We start from the raw sequence: 18,084 nt of genomic DNA, 5'->3' as shown, positions 1-18,084 counted from the left end.
ACAATTATATAGCAGAAAGATTAAGGTACCCTTGCCAGCCTTCTATTGTAGAATCTCTCTGGAATCCTCCAGATTTGGTTTTGGCTGAAACCCAGCACAACCGAACATATCCAGGTTTAGTTTTAGCTGAACTGTGGCCAGTCAGAAACAGTTTGGCAGAACTGCTGGAATGTGACGGTTTGTTTCAAGTTCAAAACAATACATGTTTTCTGTTTTATGCATACAAAGCACCAACTGTATCTTATATTTCCAATATTTCCTCAGCTTCCCATATAAACCACAGAGGCATTCTTGGAAAATGGAAAATGGAGAATGACTACAATCCACTTGGGAAATTGCATGTTTCTCCCTAGGAGAAGAAAAGAAAAAAATAAATAAAGATACACTGAAGTGGAAAAAGCCACTCCTGGATGACTTGAGGGACTGTTAATGAGCAAACTTATCTGTTTGCCTTCTGATGAAGAGGGTTCATGATTGAGCATCCCTAATTTATGAAACTATCCATAACCTGGTCTCAAAAGATCTTGGCTGCAAAGTTCACTGGCTGAAAAAAATTGCTGATTTAGTGTAAACCAGAGGTGTCTATGAGTCAAAAAAGTAGCCATGATGTAGGAATCTTAACTTTTGCCTGGTTTTTGTGTGTGGTTCCACAGATAAAAACAAGCAGAGATTTGGTCAAATTACCATGACCATTTGGAGGTTTTTTTTTTTTTTAAAAAAAACCTTGTTCTGTAGATACCCCTAGTACTAACCATGTTTGAACCCATGTTTGGGAGCAGGTCTTAATGCACAGTGAAGAAATGTGTACAAAGGACACTACAATAAGTGAAATGGCTTTTTAATGGCTATGTTGATACAACAAATGAGTTAGAGCTACTTTATGTGGGCTGCTATCTAATGGCCATTTGAAGTTTTGCACCATATCTGATGTATGTCTACAACTTGGGTGTAAATGTAAGTCTGATATAGGTTGCATAGTACATTTCAGTACTTGAGAACAATTGCATACAGATAAAAGCTAGGTATTATAACTCTGCCATCTATTTCCTTTTTATCAAGAAAAAATAGTGTCTCAAAATATTCTCTTAAAATTAGCATAGACTTCTATGCTGGAATTGTTTCTTAGTTGCAAGGAATGTTAAGGCAGTACAAAATGTCATCATTCCAGTTAACAGTGTGCCAGTCGCTTAAGAGAAGATGGCATTCTTAATAGAATTTAATTTAACAAGTAGAGAGGTAGAGATTATATAAAACAAAAGTACTTTAATATTCTCTATGAGAGAATATATATCTTTATTTTAAATTTCTCTCTAGAAAACTAGACATATAGAAATGTACATTTCATATAATGTTCTTATGTAAAGGACTAAATCAAAATATTGAATAATAATATTGTTTGTATTTTCAAATCTTGTTTTTAACCTTCAATTTTAATGAAAGTTAAAAGACATTCGCAATTGATGATACTCCCAAGTGGGCATGTTTGAGTTTCTGATCTACAATTACTGTCTATGTTTAAGTTCCTGACTCCTTTTTTCTTTTGATCCTCTTTCTACAATGCTATTTGTATTGTGGGAAAAAATGGAATAATTTTTCAGGTATGGCCTAGGACAACACAATATGTGTTTTTCAAAGTAAGTCCATTAGACACAGTAATGTGTTAGGATTGAAATTATAATTTCTCAGTATCAGAACATGAATATGATTAAACAATTATACTGTTTAATATATGTTGTGTTGTATACTATATGTTTTACTTCTCAGCAGCATGGAACTTTATCTTGAAGTTCTTCTTGAAGACTATGATGGAAAAACCTTGTGAAAATATGGTGTAGTAGTTTTGTAGTGTGTTCTCTTCATTAACATTCTGTTGGCATTTTTATGTTCCCTTGCCTGAGTTTTTTTGCTGTGCTTTTGTTCTTGTATGAATAGATCCTGTTGAAAGCCAAAGTGGAGGAGAAAAATTTTCAAAGGGTGCATGAATCATTACACAGTGAGACTATAACAAAGTATCCAGACAGCTCTACTCACCAAACTGTTCAAAGTTGACTATTAAACTTCTCAGTTTAAGGTATGTATGGCTTTTTTGAAGGGCTGATATATGCATAGATAAGTTATAGTAATCAGTCTGTGCTGTAAATAATGTAATAATTTAACTGGGTTCCATTGATTAGTTGCATGTATAGAAGAAAGTATTTTGTTACGCAATAATTATAACTGAAATGTCGGGTTCAGTAAAGATCTTTTGCCATTTTTCTAGTACTTGCTGATTTTCATACCCAAATAAAACTTAAGAAACAGTATATAAATGAATAGTTATTCAGTTCATGGTAAAATTAATCTTTATTAAGAAATTGTGCATATACATTGAAATTTTCTCAAATGTAATTAATAAGATATATTCCAATTTACATCAATTGTTAGAGATCACTTTTTAGTTTCACAGTGTAATATTTTGTAAGGTATAATAGAAAACTGTTAAGTACTTTATCAGGATAGTCAATTAAAATTAGAAATAAATTTATTAAATAATTTATTCCTTAGGCCAAAACAAATTGATGTGGAACTTAAATCTTAACACTTAAATAGGGCTAAAATTTACCATCTATGAAATAAATCTGTGTTGAGAGGTTAATATCTTAAGCATTTCTATGTAATGAAATGTGTGGGGTAATATGTGTATTAAGAGTTCGTAATATTGCATAATAAAACTGAAGATACTAAAAGAAGCAGGGGTCTTTGTCATTATTATTATTAGATCTTTATCTCACTTTAAAAAAAATACATATTTCTATCAACTCAAGGCATAGCTTAGAAAATAAATGAAAATTGGTATTTTGTTATCTCTTTAAAGCATCATGACAAACGAAGAATCTTACAGGGAAGAATTTAGTTATGATAGGATGCCAACTTTGGAACGTAGAAAACAACAGAATGGAAGTTATGTTCCAGATATTAAATCTAGCAATCTTCAGCTCTCCAAAAAATTTCATCCTTGTTTCTTTTATAAAACATGGATTTATTCATTGCTGATGGGGGTAAGTACAAGAAATTGATCTACTTTAATCTAGCTAGTTACTGCTTTATGTACATGGAAAACAAACATTATTACATTGTCATCTAGTTAACTCAATTATAGGCAGATTAGGGTTATGTGCAGTCCTTCACTTAAAGTAATTTCAAACAGTCTGTAGAAAGGATAATTGCAACTCCTGGTAAAACAGAAAGTTCATTGCCTGTTGTCTAAAAGGGAAAAAAAAGCATCAAAAAGAGAAAAGAGCGTCTGAATGCAGAGGTTCCTTTTAGCACTTGTTACACCCTTTTGTATTCTCTCATGTGGCATTGTCTTCAAATGAAGTAATAGGCACAAATTTGCTTTCAGCATGTCAATGCAATTTGGAAAAAGTGCTGCCTATGAATTATCTCCATGATGACACATTAAAATAAACGTAAAAAGAATTCTGCATCACATATGCAATTAGGTTCATCAAGTTCTAATCACAGTATTCATTCTTACAGTTTTTTTTCCAGAAAATGGGTGGCCCTTATTATCCATCTACTACCCGTGGCTGCACCTTTCATTGACTAATAAAAATAGATAATATTCATGATCTATGCGGATGGATTACTTTTGGTGTGTGGTTTCAAGGAAGACTGTTGGAGTCTTTTAATACATTTTATGTATGCAGAGAATAGCATCTGTATGTCAAAGTAAATCTCAAGTTTATTTGTGTTTTTGTTATATTTGAATATTAGGCTAGAGCAGAACCCATATCAGTAACATGGGCGCTATTTCTAGATAGATAAAGATAAGAGTTTTCTTTAATATAGATGAGACTCTCTTGCTCCCTATGTTCAATAATAGTGTAAGATGATTTTTGAATCTTCTGATGATGTTTTATGGTAAGTGTGGGATTGTTTGAGAGGTTAAGCTGCTTCTAGGGTGCTGCATTCAGTGATCAGTGACATTTTCAGAAGGAACATGAATGTTTTTTTTCTTACTCCTTTATTTTGCTTGTTTTTAAAGATAGAAGGAGAAATGGAAAATGACTACTCCCAATTTCAGAAATGGGAATGGAAGACAATATTCCCCCATTTTTAACTTACTCCAAAGCCCCCAAATTCTTTTTTATGTGAATGCTTTCAGATGTAGATGGTAGAGATTTAAAAATAGGAATGGGAACAATTTCCATGCCTACTTCCATTCCCACACTTAAACTGATGATGATGATCATGATGATGAATTACATTCGTATGCTATTCAACTGTCAATGATTCTGGGCAGCTCACAACAGTCAAGCAAATAAATTACATTAAAATAAATTAAAAATCAAAGATAAAAGATGGCAAGAAGAATGAAGTGAAAGGTCTCATTTTCCCTTGCTCCAGGATCTTCATAGCTCTTCTAAACAAGAGAGTGTGGGCCGTCTGGATCTTGGGAGAGCAGAACATGCTGGTGATGATGACAACTACAACTAAGTTTGCGGGGAAAACAAAGGAAAGCAATAGAGTCAGGGAATGAAAAATTGCAGCCTCATTTTGGGAAATTTAGGTTCTAAATGTCAGTGAATTTGGAGTGCGAGTGGGCTGCAGTAGAATGCTGGAAGATCTGATACAGCCTATTGGTTGGCCAACCTCTGTATCAGGAAGATATAGTAGGAATGAAGAGGAATCATCTCCTCAGCCCCATTACTTCCTATTTCTTAGAAATGTGAAGTAACTGAACATAACAATTCTAATAGAAATTATATGTACATATTTAGTTATAGTGATTTTGGCATTGGAAATTCCATTCCACTATTGTTATAGACTAAATGATATTACTTGCAATATTGCAGTAGCAGCACAGTGGCTCTTGAACATTTTCTCTTAAGTAGTTTATGAATAAGAATGGCTTCAAAATATTTTGCAATGGAGAATCACAAAATGTAGGCAAGCTATGCATATTTGGTTGTTGCATGTGTCTGCCAAGAAATCATTTATGTATATATATTCATACTGTTACTGCAATCAACTCACTAAATTAATTAAACAGTTGCTGAATTTTCATATTTGATAAGGGAAATATAATTACAGAAATATCAGCTTACTGCCTGTACATTAACAGGAGTTGAATAGTTAAAATGCTATATAGAGAGGGGAAATATTATTGCTTCTGTGAATCTGTATCACGTTCTCAGTGTAAATGTCTATGGAAAGTCTCAATCATCCAGGTCATAGTCCCAAAGATGCTTCTCAAAAGGCAACTGGACTTTCTTGTTTTTTCTTCTTCTTGAAAACGTTTCACTTCTCATCCAAGAAGTTTCTTCAAGAACTGAAGAACTGAAGTTCTGAAGAACTGAAGAGTGAATGAAAAGTGAAACATTTTCAAGGAAAAAACCAAAGTGCAGTTGCCTTTTGGAAAACATCTTTGGGACATTCTCGGTATATTTCTTCATATGTATTCTTTCTTACTAAAATATGAATACATTTATATTGCTGCCAGATGTTTTGGATAATAATTCTCAAATTTACATAGTTGCTTAGTTCTATAATTATATCAAAAGATTGCTTGTCATATTTTTATATTTCAGACTTGTGTACTTGTTACCTCGGGATTTTCTCTTTATTTGGGGAATGTTTTTCCATCTGAAATGGATTATTTGCGCTGTGCAGCAGGTTCAGTAAGCATTCTGCAGCATTGCTGTGGCTCCATGGAAATGTGAATTATAATTGCAATTTAATTACTTAATGTTAATTGAAATACACATTTACTGTATCTCCAATTCTCTACTGAAAATTATAATGGCAACCTGTTTATGTATATTTTCTTTAGCTTCCCTAGCTATTGATCGTCGATAAATTATTTACCATAAAATTACTTCATTTTTTTTTACCAAGTAAATTTATTTTTCACCCAAGCGGATATAGAGTCATCCACAATAAAAATTAAATTATTTTATATATGCATTTTAATTGAAATAAGTCCTGCAATGAAATGCTATTATTAGCAATTTCAGAAAAAATCAGACTCCTCCCCCCCCCAATTCATGTAAATGTTCTCCGGTTCCACAAGGAATTAGAGCTGATAGAGCTGGTGTTTGTTCTAGTTGTACAGTGGGCTATTGTCATGAATATATTTTGTTGGATGAGAACTTAATATGAATGAAACTTTACCTTCAGATATTTTTGAACTGAGAAAAAGGGATTTTTAATTTTTGCTGTAGCCCAGGAACCATTAGGTTGGGAATTATACATGTATTAATGAGAGGCCCAATCTATGTTCCTTTCTTAGAATACGTATAAGAACAGCAACTTTTACATTGAAGTAAAATTGATTTTTTAAAAATTTTCTTGCTATCATTACATGGATTCTTGCAGCCCAGATAACTAACATACATACCCGTTTTCCTGAAAATAAGACCTATCCAGAAAATAAGACCTAGCATGTTTTTAATGTGAGTGTCTAATATACTGAGCCTAGATAGCTCAGCAGACTAATGCATTGTAATTTAACTCCAGCTGTCTGCAATTAGTAAGTTCGAATCTTGCCAGGCTCAAGGTTGACTCAGCCTTCCATCCTTTCTAATGTAGGTAAATTGAGGACCCAGTTTGTGGGGGCAATAAGCTGACTTTGTAAAAATATACAAAAGTATGAAGGCTATTGCTTAACGCATTGTAAGCCGCCCTTAGTCTCCAGAGAAGGGCGGCATATAAATAAATAAATAAAAAAAGCCCTACCCCCAAAATAAGCCCTACTTAATAGCCGCTTACCCATTCCACCTGGTTGGTTGCAGTGCCACAGCCAGAAGGCGAGGCAGAGGAGGTGGAGCTGTCCCATGAGCCCTGCACCGGCTTACCTCAGGGCCACAGCAACTCGGTCATCCACATCCTGATAATTGCCTCGCAGCAGGAAGCTATGTGCAGCAGGAGCCCGCTTGGCTGCCGGCCCACTACTTCTGCTTGTTCACAGCCACAACAGAGCAGGAGGCTGAGTGGTGTAATGGTGCTGCGTCTGCGAGGCAGGTGTCAGGGCATGGATGGCCTGGCCGCAAGGGCCCTGAGGTAAGCCAGTGCAGGGCGTGTGGGGCAACTCCACCTCCCAACCTCACTTCATGGCCGTGGCACCAGTGTGTCACTCAGCCTCCCGCCGCAAGCAAGCAGAAGAAGTGAGCCTCCCGTACATGGGGAAAAAAATAAGACACCCCCCAAAATAAGCCCTAGTGCTTATTTTGGGCCCCAAAAGAAAAAGTCCCAGTCTTATTTTTGGGGAAACACAGGTAAACACACACAGACACACACATACTTACTGTGTGTGTGTGTGTGTGTGTGTGTGTGTGTGTGTGTGTTTACCAGTAGTCTCTTTAAATCATCACATAATGTGTAAAATCTCAGCATATGGCAGCACTTTGCTAGAGTTGTCAGGGTAAGCAGAGTCAGTCCTGCTTGTGACTGCTTTGGAAGACCACCAGAGAATCCTAGGGTCACAAGTTGGGCCGGATGTTGAAAAATATCCTCCAGTAAAGCACAATACAACATTGCAAAGTTGTGTCCATGTAGCTCTTAGAAGATGAGGTTGTCTTTATTTTTAAGGTGAAAAGTCCACAATAACATCTAATTTGTATCTTTGATTCGAAACTTTTTGTTAAAACAACCATATTTTTTAAAGATGGTATCTCATTTAATTATTGTTCCCACCCAACTTAAATGAGTGATACAAGATTTCAGTAGTTGGAATAGAACTTGATTTTTCTATCATACTAAGTATCACACTAACATGAAAAATATATTATTTTTAAAGTTATTTTCTTAATGTTTTTGGCCTAGTGTATTCCCTCAGCAGCAGTGAGTTTTGCCATAGCCAGAAACAAAGCTAATGTGGTAAGTTTTTAAGTTTAGAAAGTTGAGTAACCTATTATTTATGTATTATTTTAATTAAATAAGAAATACAATGTTTTTACCATTTTTACAGATACCTGATTTTCAGTTTATATTTGTTTCAACATTTGCGATTACAACAACATGTTTAGTTTGGTTTGGATGCAAGCTTGTCTTAACGCCTACAGCAATAAATGTGAGTTGCAAACAACAAATATGGAACATTTGAACAAATCAATAAAGCGTTATAGCAAAAGATTTGCTGTGCATTTTGTGATCATTAAATAAAGGCTAGATAGAATATAATTATTGTTATTCACTTGTATGTTTCATTAAAATTAGTTGAAGTTAGGATACTCATAAGCAATTTTTCATACACATTTCAATTATATTGAAGCATAATTAACTTATTTTCTAACCCAGACTTTCTGCTCAATATCTGAATTCTTTGCTAAGTATAAACTTTTATTATTTTACTTGCAGATGATTGAATGGGCTAGGGTTTTTTTTACTACATAGTAAATTATGATTTGTATCTGAGGGCCAGTGAGGAAAGATGGTTCATAACATTATATGTGTTCAGGCTCATTAGAGGTTTTGATGATAGTTTTGCAAATTATGGGTTGATATTAAGACCCTTCCCCCTTTTTCTCTTCTGCCGGTTCTCACAGACTGTTTTAAATCAACCTGCTTAACAAAAGCCAAAAGTAGACTTGAATTCTTGGGACATTCTTTCGAAGCTCTCTGTTCAGTAGGCATGAAAGTACCAGAAGTCATTTAAAACAATGTATTTAGTTTAATATCCAATCCTACAGTTTATGGATTCTTCTCAGATGGCCATATGCCATTATCTTACCTCTCTTCAGTTCAAATTTCACTTTGGCTAGGTTGGATGCACTAGATCAGGGATATCAAACTCAAGGCCCACGGGCCGAATCTGGCTCACAGGATGCTTAGATCTGGCCCTTGGGCCTGCCCTGGAAACAGTGAGGGACCGTCCTGCTGTGCCTTTGCCAGCGAAAATGGAGCATGGAAGGCCCATTTGCAGGCCTCTCGGGCTCTGTTTTCATTTGCAACAGCCTCCTGCAGCGCTCTGCCAGTGAAAATGGAGCTTCGGAGGGCTGCGTGCGGCTCTCCCGGGCTCCATTTTCACTGGCAGAGGGCTGCAGGAGGCCATCGCAGATGAAAACAGCCTCAATGAGTGACACAGCTGGACACGCCCCCTGGCCACACACACACCTGCCCTGCCCCCGAGGTCAAACAAAACCCTGATGCAGCCCTCAATGAAATTTAGTTTGACACCTCTGCTCTAAATGCACAGAACTCTGTAGTTCTGTGGGGCTGGTATAAAAAAGACCTCTTTTTTTAGCAGTGCTTATGTCCCTGAGGAGATAGATGGCTTCATGGAATCCTTAAGCCATATGTTCCTCTATTGCTTTCTCTATAAAGGTTAAAGGTTCATTAAAAAAAAATAATTAATTAAGGAAGATACATATTTTTATCTTAAAATATATATCTTAAAAATTGACCCTGGTAGACAGCACAATATCTCTCTGATCCATCTTTAGATTTCTCCAGAAATCTAAATTCTGCCATCCAACTGGTTTTTAGGAAAGACATTAAAACCTGGCTATTTATTCCTTGGGGACTGAGATATTGAAATCTCTCTCCCCCCGCCCCCCAGCTTTGGAATATTTGTCTAATGTAATTGACATTACTGGTGTTCATATATGAAGATATACTTTGATTTTTTAAATAGTAATGTTGTTATTATTTTAACCTGAATTATAGATGATGGATATGTATGCCCCTCAAAGTTGTCAGCAACTGGAGCAATGTATAAGTAAATAAACAGATAAATAGCATAATGCTTTTGAAAACAGCTGGACTCCTTCATTATGCTAAAACATATACAGCAATAATTTTATCAGTGCACTTATGTTAATATAAATTATTTGAAACATTTTATCGACAGATAAATTACAATCTGATTCTCCTGATTCTGCTAGAGGTTTTCATGGCAACTACTGTAATAATATCTGCTAGATCTAATGAGGAATGCTGCAGGAAAAAAAGAGTAAGGCTGACTTTTACTATGTATGTATGTATATATTTATTTTGCATGCTGCTATCTAGCCTTAGGCAACTCTGCCTTATTTCAACATATATTTCAGGGGTGAAATGCTCCCGGTTCGGACCGGATCACCCGATCTGGTAGCGATGGTGGCGGGTGGTTCGGAGAACCGGTAGCAAAAATCCCTGCCCCCCCCATGCCCAGCTGAGCCGTGCGATCATCAGAGGCTTTTTTTTTTTACTTTTAAAAGCATTTTTTCTACAACCTCTTCAGCCGAAAAAATGCTTTTAAAAGTAAAAAAAAAAAAAAGCCTCTGATGATTGGGCGGCTCAGCTGGGATCGTCAGAGGCTTTTAAAAGCATTTTTTCTACAACCTCTTCGGCCGGAAAAAAATGCCTTTAAAAGCCTCCCAGCTGAGTTACCTGATCATCAGAAGCTTTTAAAAGCATTTTTTTCTGCAACCTCTTAAGGTTGTAGAAAAAATGCTTTTAAAAGTAAAAAAAAAAAAAAGTTGGCCACGCCCACCCAGTCACATTACTCCCCCACCAAGCCACGCCCACAGAATCGGTAGTAACAAATTTTACGTTTCACCACTGTTGTATTGTATACTCCTTTTTTCAAATCAGAATAATTTGTTTATTTGTACATAGTGATTTGAAGAATATATTCCCTATTAATTAAAAAAAAAGTCAATATACTGTTCTGTCTATGCTATTGGAACTTGTTATTTGACAAGTCAAACTTTCTTTAAAATATAACTTATAGAAACGTATGAAACTAATTTTCTCTAATTTCTATATTTTATATGTGCATTATACTTTTGTGTACAACTATGTGGCTGACCTTATGATCCGAAACTTGCTTCCTTCTTTTGAAATAATGCATTTTTCTTAAATGTTAAGTCCCAACAATATAAAAAACTTCCTATCTTAATCATGTTCTGAATGTATTTTTTTGTGTATCTCAAACCTCACATAATACAATACTTGCAACATCTGTAGCATATATATACAGTGTGTGTGTGTGTGTGTGTGTATACACACACCCACACCCACACCCACATATATATATATATATATATATATATATATATATATATATATATATATATTCTATATAGTAGAACAAAGTTACATTTTTAAATCATATCTTTTACTTAACGAATCAAGAGTGAATTCAGAGGTGCCTTACGTGAGGCAGGGCACTTACAGTATTCTATAAGGGAAAAAATGTAAAGCTTCAACCCAGAGCATTGAGATATCGCTTGCAAAATGTATCAATATGCATTTTTTAATTGAATCTGCTAACATGTTTATGAATGTTATATACAATAGCTTGCAATACCTAAAATACATACTTGCATTAAAACATTCTTGCTTTACTGTTAAATGGGTTCGTAAGGTGGCTTATACCAATCTTTATTATAACAATAGCTACTTGAGATTTACAATTTTAAAACAGGTAGAGGAAGAGAAGGGAGAGAGCAGGAAAAGCAGGTCAGACATCTTTTGAATAAAAAAAGCATTCTTATTAGTGTTCAACAGAGAAGAATAGTTCATCTTTCTGGAATGGCTGCCAATTGGGAAGTATTAGGTAGCTATGAAACAGCTTCTTCTGCTGTGCGATGATTTGGAGTAGTTGCTGTCAGATGAGGGGGGCAAGTTAAAGTTATAAAAGCCAACTCTAGGTTAATAAAAGTGTTCCTCTAGGTTTTGTGAAACAGGTTTTTGTGAACAATCTACAACAGTTTCTTAGGCTGGTACATTTCTGAATATCCAGTTTTTTGTCTAATTTTGTCCCACATTTTTTTTTTCAAGACTGTGATTTCAGATTCTGAATAGTCCTCTAAGCCTAAAGAAACGACTATATTGATCATATTTGGAATGTTTTCCATTTGTAGGCATATTTCATAAAAAACATAACAGTTCTGATTTGAACATTCCTTGGAGCCTTCTGAAGACTATATGCGCAATTTTTATTCATGCATTGATGATAATTTTGATGAAGAACGGATCGTGTTCATATTTGCCACAAAACATGAATATGCACAATGTCATGTTTTTTTAATTCTCTTTTTTCAATATATACATACCATATGGTAAAATCTTAACATTATAATTCTACCTGTCAATAGCTTCAGTAGTATGTTAATGTTTGATACTATTGCTTTCTTATTTTGATAATCTTTTCCTTTTAGACAATTATTTATGATACTACTAGCACATTGAATAATGTCAACTTCCCAATACGGATCCTAAAATCCTATTCGGTAAGGAAATTGTATTATCGTTCTCAAGGAATCTTCTAGAATTTTGTTACTATAATCAAATTCCAATCTTTTTTTTTTTTTTAAGGTAGTAGAAGTAATTATTGGAATTTCTGCAGTGTTTGGAGGAATAATTGCCTTGAATATGAATGTGCTAATTTCTGGCCCGTACCTTTCGGTCACTTTTTTTTGGATCTTAATTGCTGTAAGTAGCACTCAATTGAATATAGCTTATTTTTATTTTCATTGCAAACTATTATTAACAACGAACAGTTACTGTCATATGCTTTTATACTATCTATAAATTACCTTTAATATTTTCCAATAACTTGTCTCTACAAATAGAATTGGAGGACATGGTTGTATCCCAGTGTCCAACAAAGTAATAAAAAGGGATCCTTATCCTTTGTAGGTAGTTTCCATCTATTTTCAATTTACTTGAAACTCCTGTCCTAGGTAAGCAGTGTGGGGTGCTTCAGGTGGTGGGAGAGACCCTGGGAGGCTTGGCTCAGGAATTGAAAATCTTCCACGCAGAAATTCAAGCAGGATTTTCAGCTTTTGAGCAAAGACACAGTCATGTATGGCCTGCACTGGGCCTTCCAGGGCCTCCTCCACCTGCCTGAGGCACCCCACTGCATTGCCTTGCCATGCTTGGATTTTGGTTCCCTATGTCTCGGGGGGCTGGCTGAAGAGCTGCCTGCTGAAGAAGTTCAGCTTCCTTTCCTTCATTCATGCACAGAAGGAAGCTCCTTTGGTGGGATGCAGAAATGCAGTGCAGATCTTTAATATTTGAGTTCCGTTTTTGTACCTCACCAAAGGAGTTGTGCTCTCCTGCGTACGTGGAAGGGAACTCATTTGGCAGGATGCAGGAATGGAGGTTGTTTCTGTATCCTTTCAAAAGAATTTGGTTCCCTTCAGTAGGCAGCTCTATTAGCCAGCCCTCAGAGATGAGAGGGAGTCCTCTTGGCAAATGGCAGCATGTTACTGACTTCCCCATTGAGCCAGCAGAGAAGACTTCAGATCTGATCACATGATCATGGGGCACTTGGCAACTGGTCGTACATTTGAACAAGTTATCAAGCACCCAGATTGCGATCACATGACTATGGTGGTGGTGGTGCAGTCATCCTTTCCAAGGCCATCATAATTCCAAACCATCAAACGAACGGTCGTAAATTGAGAGCTACCTGCATTCGGTTGAAATTTAAGATTTTAGGAATGGATTACGCTTCATTTGAATAGAGGTCAATCTATTGTTGGAAGTGGCTTCAGTCTTTATATATAATAAAGATTCGTTCTTAGTTCATCCCAGGTCAAGAGTAGAAAAGTTTCAACTAGGCATGATATTTTTTCCCTGAGCTGTTTGGGAAAAACCAAAGTTGTGGATGTAAATCACAAAAGGATCTGCCATTCTTGAAATATAGCTTTCAAGGGTTCTTATACACTGAACATGGTCTCATATGTATTTCTTTTCTTAGTGTTTTCCCAGTGCAATTGCAAGTCATGTTGCTGCTGAATATCCAACCAAATGCTTGGTGAGTACATTGTTAAAATAATTAAATGATAACACATGACAGCCTCTAAATCCTTTTAAATCAAAAACTATTAGTCTTGTGGTTTTTATCTCAAATGTATTTTCTGTTTTCATACAATGCCCAACTGGGAAACACTTTTATTTAGGAGATATCATAAGATGCATATTGGTCCAATAAAGATATTGCTGAACTGTTTGAGATCTTCCTTTTCATTGAGCAAAAAGTTTCTTTTTAATTTATTTCATAAGCCAGTACTGGGGCCATGTTGAAAGTGATCTCATTACTGAAAAAAAATGGCTGAATGGGATTTTATATAATTAAACAATATGTTTGTCCAAATATGATTAGTGGGACAAAATAGTTTCATATCTTTTCATCTTCAAACATTTCAGTCTCCATTTCTTGTAACTATTTAAAATCTTAATACTTGTTTCAGTTGTTTCTTATTCAGTGTACAGTTTCAAACTTCATTATTTTTATTTTCAATCTGTTCTTTTGTATGGCTCCATTGTTACGTTATTAATTATGCAACTCTTCTGTAAATTTTGTTATCATAAAGGCTAGCAGGAAATTGTAAAAAAAAAAAAATCAAAATGGCAATTGCAACATCCTGATTGAAGCCCTGCTCCTTTGAATATGTATGCAATGTAGATGCACATACAGAAGGAATGGGATTTTGATTGGGCTGCCCTGAATGCCAATTTGACTTATTTTATTTCTCCTCCCACCTTGCTCTGACATCATTGACATATTAAAAACAGGGACACCTTAAATAATTAATAGCGTATGCAAAACAGCATCGATTGCATGCTCAGATAAGTACAAACTTGCAAGCTAAGTAAAGTTCTAGTCCAGTCACAATGTATATTACTGTACTTCCTTGTCATCCACTGAATGATTGCTGTCAGAACTTCAATTGAGGTTAGTACTAAGTTCTGACTTCTGTTTTCAGCCACTTTTTCTTTGGCTAATTAGTATCTTTGAATATACATTTTAATGTATAATACCTGAAAAATTCATCTGTTGATTCTTAATATTAATCTATCATTTCTCTATGAATATTAGCTTAGTTAAAACTTTTGTGCAAATAAAAATCATAGTATAACACTTCTGATGACATATAAAAAGGCGCATATTTATGGATATATTTTCTTTGCAACTGTATATTTCACAATTTTATCTTTAATTTAGGTGGAAGTTCTTATTGCCATAAGCAGTGTTACATCACCCTTGTTATTCACAGCTTCAGGATACTTGTCTTTCAGTATAATGCGCATTGTGGACATGATTAAAAATTATCCACCAACAGTTCAAGTATGTTTTATCTTTTTTAAAGCTATTAACGCACAATAAACCTGTATGAATATTGTGTATAGTTCATAACATTCTGATTTCTAATGAAAGGTTCTATAATTTATTAAAACAAATATGATTTTAGAGCATTTTGGAACAGAAGTAGCAATTCACAGAAATGGTGTATTACAAGGATTTTGGAGATTACAGTTAGAAAATGTGAGCTAGGAGCTAAAGGGACAGAAAAATAAAAAATGAAACTTGAAAACTTGTTTAAATTAACCAGAAAATAGTTGGCTGTAGGTCTACCAGTTAACACAGAATTTTAGAGAAACTGATGGAGACCAAGTCAAGACTAGTGAATGTGCAATTTATTGTTTTTGTAATGTTTTAGAGATATTTATCAGTTGATTGAAATCAATTTACGTATCAACAGGGAAAATATTTGCTCGCATATTTGCATACTGCCAAAGACATTCATTTCAGGAAAGAATTTCAATCACTCACAAGTTTCTTCTTGCCAGCTGTGGTAACGTGTGTTAGTATTTCTAACCACAGATGTCCAATGTAAATGTTTTAGACATAAGAAATAAATTAGGAAAGTGTATTCATAATTTTTAAATATGTTACTCTATGAAACCTGTATTTGTTCAGGTAAAGAAAAAGGGAAGGGTGTTGCCTGCACCAAAGCTTAATTATCCAGTTTTTAATGACCTTGTTAAAAAGACAAATTTACTCCTAATTTGTCTTTCTTGGATTAAATGTACTATAACACTGTGTTGCAGAATTCTGAATTCTGTAAGCAAATAAAGATAAGCCACTACCTTTATTTTCTACAGGATAGAAACTCTTCTTTTGTTTACAAAAACAAACTAAAGGACAAGTTAAATGTTCAATTTAACATGTAACAATTGAACAGCTTATATAAGTATATGCATGTGTGTGTGTTTATAGTATGTAAATATTGATGAGTTCTTGTGTTTCATAGTAAACCTCTTGCTAAGAAATGATAACAAAAGATATCAAACTAGCCTTTAGAAACATGAACATTTTTAATTGTGCAACTTGAAAAATGAATGATCTTTGAATATCAATTGCCATATTATAGAACTGCTAGAGCCCAGAGGTGAAATCCAGCAGGTTCTGGAGAACCGGTAGCGGAAATTTTGAGCAGTTCGGAGAACCAGCAAATGCCACCTCTGGCTGGCCCCAGAATGGGGTGGGAATGGAGATTTTGCAGTATCCTTCCCCTGCCACACCACCAAGCCACACCACACCCACTAAGCCACGCCCACATAACTGGTAGTAAAAAAATTTGGATTTCACCACTGCTAGAGCCTAATACACCCATCTAGAGCCAGTTTGATGTAGGAGTTAAAATTTCATGCTAAAAACTAGTACATTTTAGAGCTGCTTTAAGCTCCAAGCCAGCTGGAGGACCTTGGGCCAGTTACTCTCTCTCAACCTTAGGACGCAGACAAGGGCAAACCATTTTCAAAAATATAATTAAAAAAACCTGCAGTGACTAGTCCAGACAGTCACTAAGAATCAATATTGACTCAGAGGCACTAACCAATCAATCAATCAATCAATCAATCAATCAATCAATCAAAATGCCTCTGGCAAAAGTAACATTCTGAGATAGAAAAGTACATAATGTTTAAGATAATTAAAACTTGTTTTGTATATCTGTTACTTTTAGCAGTCTTATGATGTGCTACTCTTGCTTCTAATGCTGATGCTATTAGTTCAAGCTTTTCTGACAACTGGGACAGTCATACTGTGTGTAAATTTTAAAGCAAAAATGAAAATGCATGATTCATTATGGGCAGGGCCACTAACAAACAAACAAGAATACAAAACAACAGAGGTGAGCAATATTTATAGATTAAATTTCATAACAGAATATTGTTGATAATTTAAATCTTATTCCTCCCAAAATTGTACATCTACTATTCTTTTTTACATGCATGTGTCTAGACCTAGCAGAAATAAAGTCATCTTCATCTGTTTCATAGATCCCAAATTTTAGTTTACTTAAGACAGCATCTTCCCCCCCATATAGCTGTGAACTTGGTCATGTTCATCCCTTGATATTGTTGTCGCTCTCTTTCAGGAGTTTGTACCCTTAAGTCATTAAATCCCTTAGAGGTCCATGGGTTGATTTTAAGGAGTAATTATTTTCACAATTATTTTACACATTTAAATACATTTTTCTGAGAAGGGATTCATAGGTTCTATCAGACTCATAAAGTGGTCCATGGCACAAAGAGATAAAGAAGCCTATTATACTCCCCACTCTACTTCGTTTGGTTTTCTGATATTGTCCAATTTTAAATCACTTGATTCAGAAATATTTTCTCTTGCTTAATTTCTTTTTGCAAAATATACATACTAAATGTTGCATAAGTAAATATGAAAAGTTAAGCCATCTTATTGGTATATATGGATTTTTTATGGATTATAAGAATATCTTAAAATGTTATATACAATTATATCTAATGGCACTACATGCATCATAGCTAAATAAATATATCTTATTGCCACATGTATTTATGAATCAAACAATGTAAGTCAGACTTTTGCTTAGATTTCTTTTGTATCTTTTTAATGTAGCAGAAGGCTTGAAGTAGTACATAGCAAAGGATTTTAAAACATTCCTTAAATGCTATTTTATAAATTGAATTGGCATCCTGAAATTTGCCTCAGGAGAAAAGCTGACATTGTGCTTCAATTTAGAGCAAGTAGAAGATTTGTTCAGGGAATAGTAGAAAAGGTTAAAGTTCTCTTGCAGAATTATTGTATTTATAATCATGGAAATGTGTAATCAATTTATCTAATTCACCAAATCATGATCCATTATTATTACGGATTTTTCTGCATTTTGTTCTGTGTTCCATTCTTTGACATCTTTTTTTGCTTTAGGTCTCCAGTAACAGCATGAAGGATTTTGACAAAGAGAAAGCTTGGAAAGCTGTTGTAGTGCAGATGGCTCAGTAATCTGCACTAGGGAAACTGAACCAGGGAGATTTTAGGGCTAATTAATCTTTGTTTATAAG

General features: G+C 34.8%; 1 protein-coding gene across 1 annotated transcript; it reads left to right on the top strand.

The window, feature by feature from the left end:
* Positions 1-2,858: 2,858 nt before the first annotated feature.
* MLC1 (modulator of VRAC current 1) lies at positions 2,859-18,084 on the top strand. The gene is made up of 11 exons (XM_070947371.1): positions 2,859-3,038; positions 5,574-5,663; positions 7,807-7,860; positions 7,952-8,053; positions 9,833-9,934; positions 12,129-12,200; positions 12,286-12,402; positions 13,676-13,732; positions 14,924-15,046; positions 16,728-16,895; positions 17,951-18,084. The coding sequence occupies exons 1-11, from the start codon at positions 2,859-2,861 to the stop codon at positions 18,023-18,025; spliced, it is 1,140 nt and encodes a 379-aa protein (XP_070803472.1). The 3' UTR covers positions 18,026-18,084.

Source organism: Pituophis catenifer, unplaced genomic scaffold, assembly GCF_029215685.1.
Source record: "Pituophis catenifer annectens isolate HBS135680 unplaced genomic scaffold, rPitCat1.0.hap2 SCAF_7, whole genome shotgun sequence".
Classification (NCBI taxonomy): Eukaryota; Metazoa; Chordata; class Lepidosauria; order Squamata; family Colubridae; genus Pituophis; species Pituophis catenifer.
This window is presented reverse-complemented; position numbering and strand designations above follow the sequence as displayed.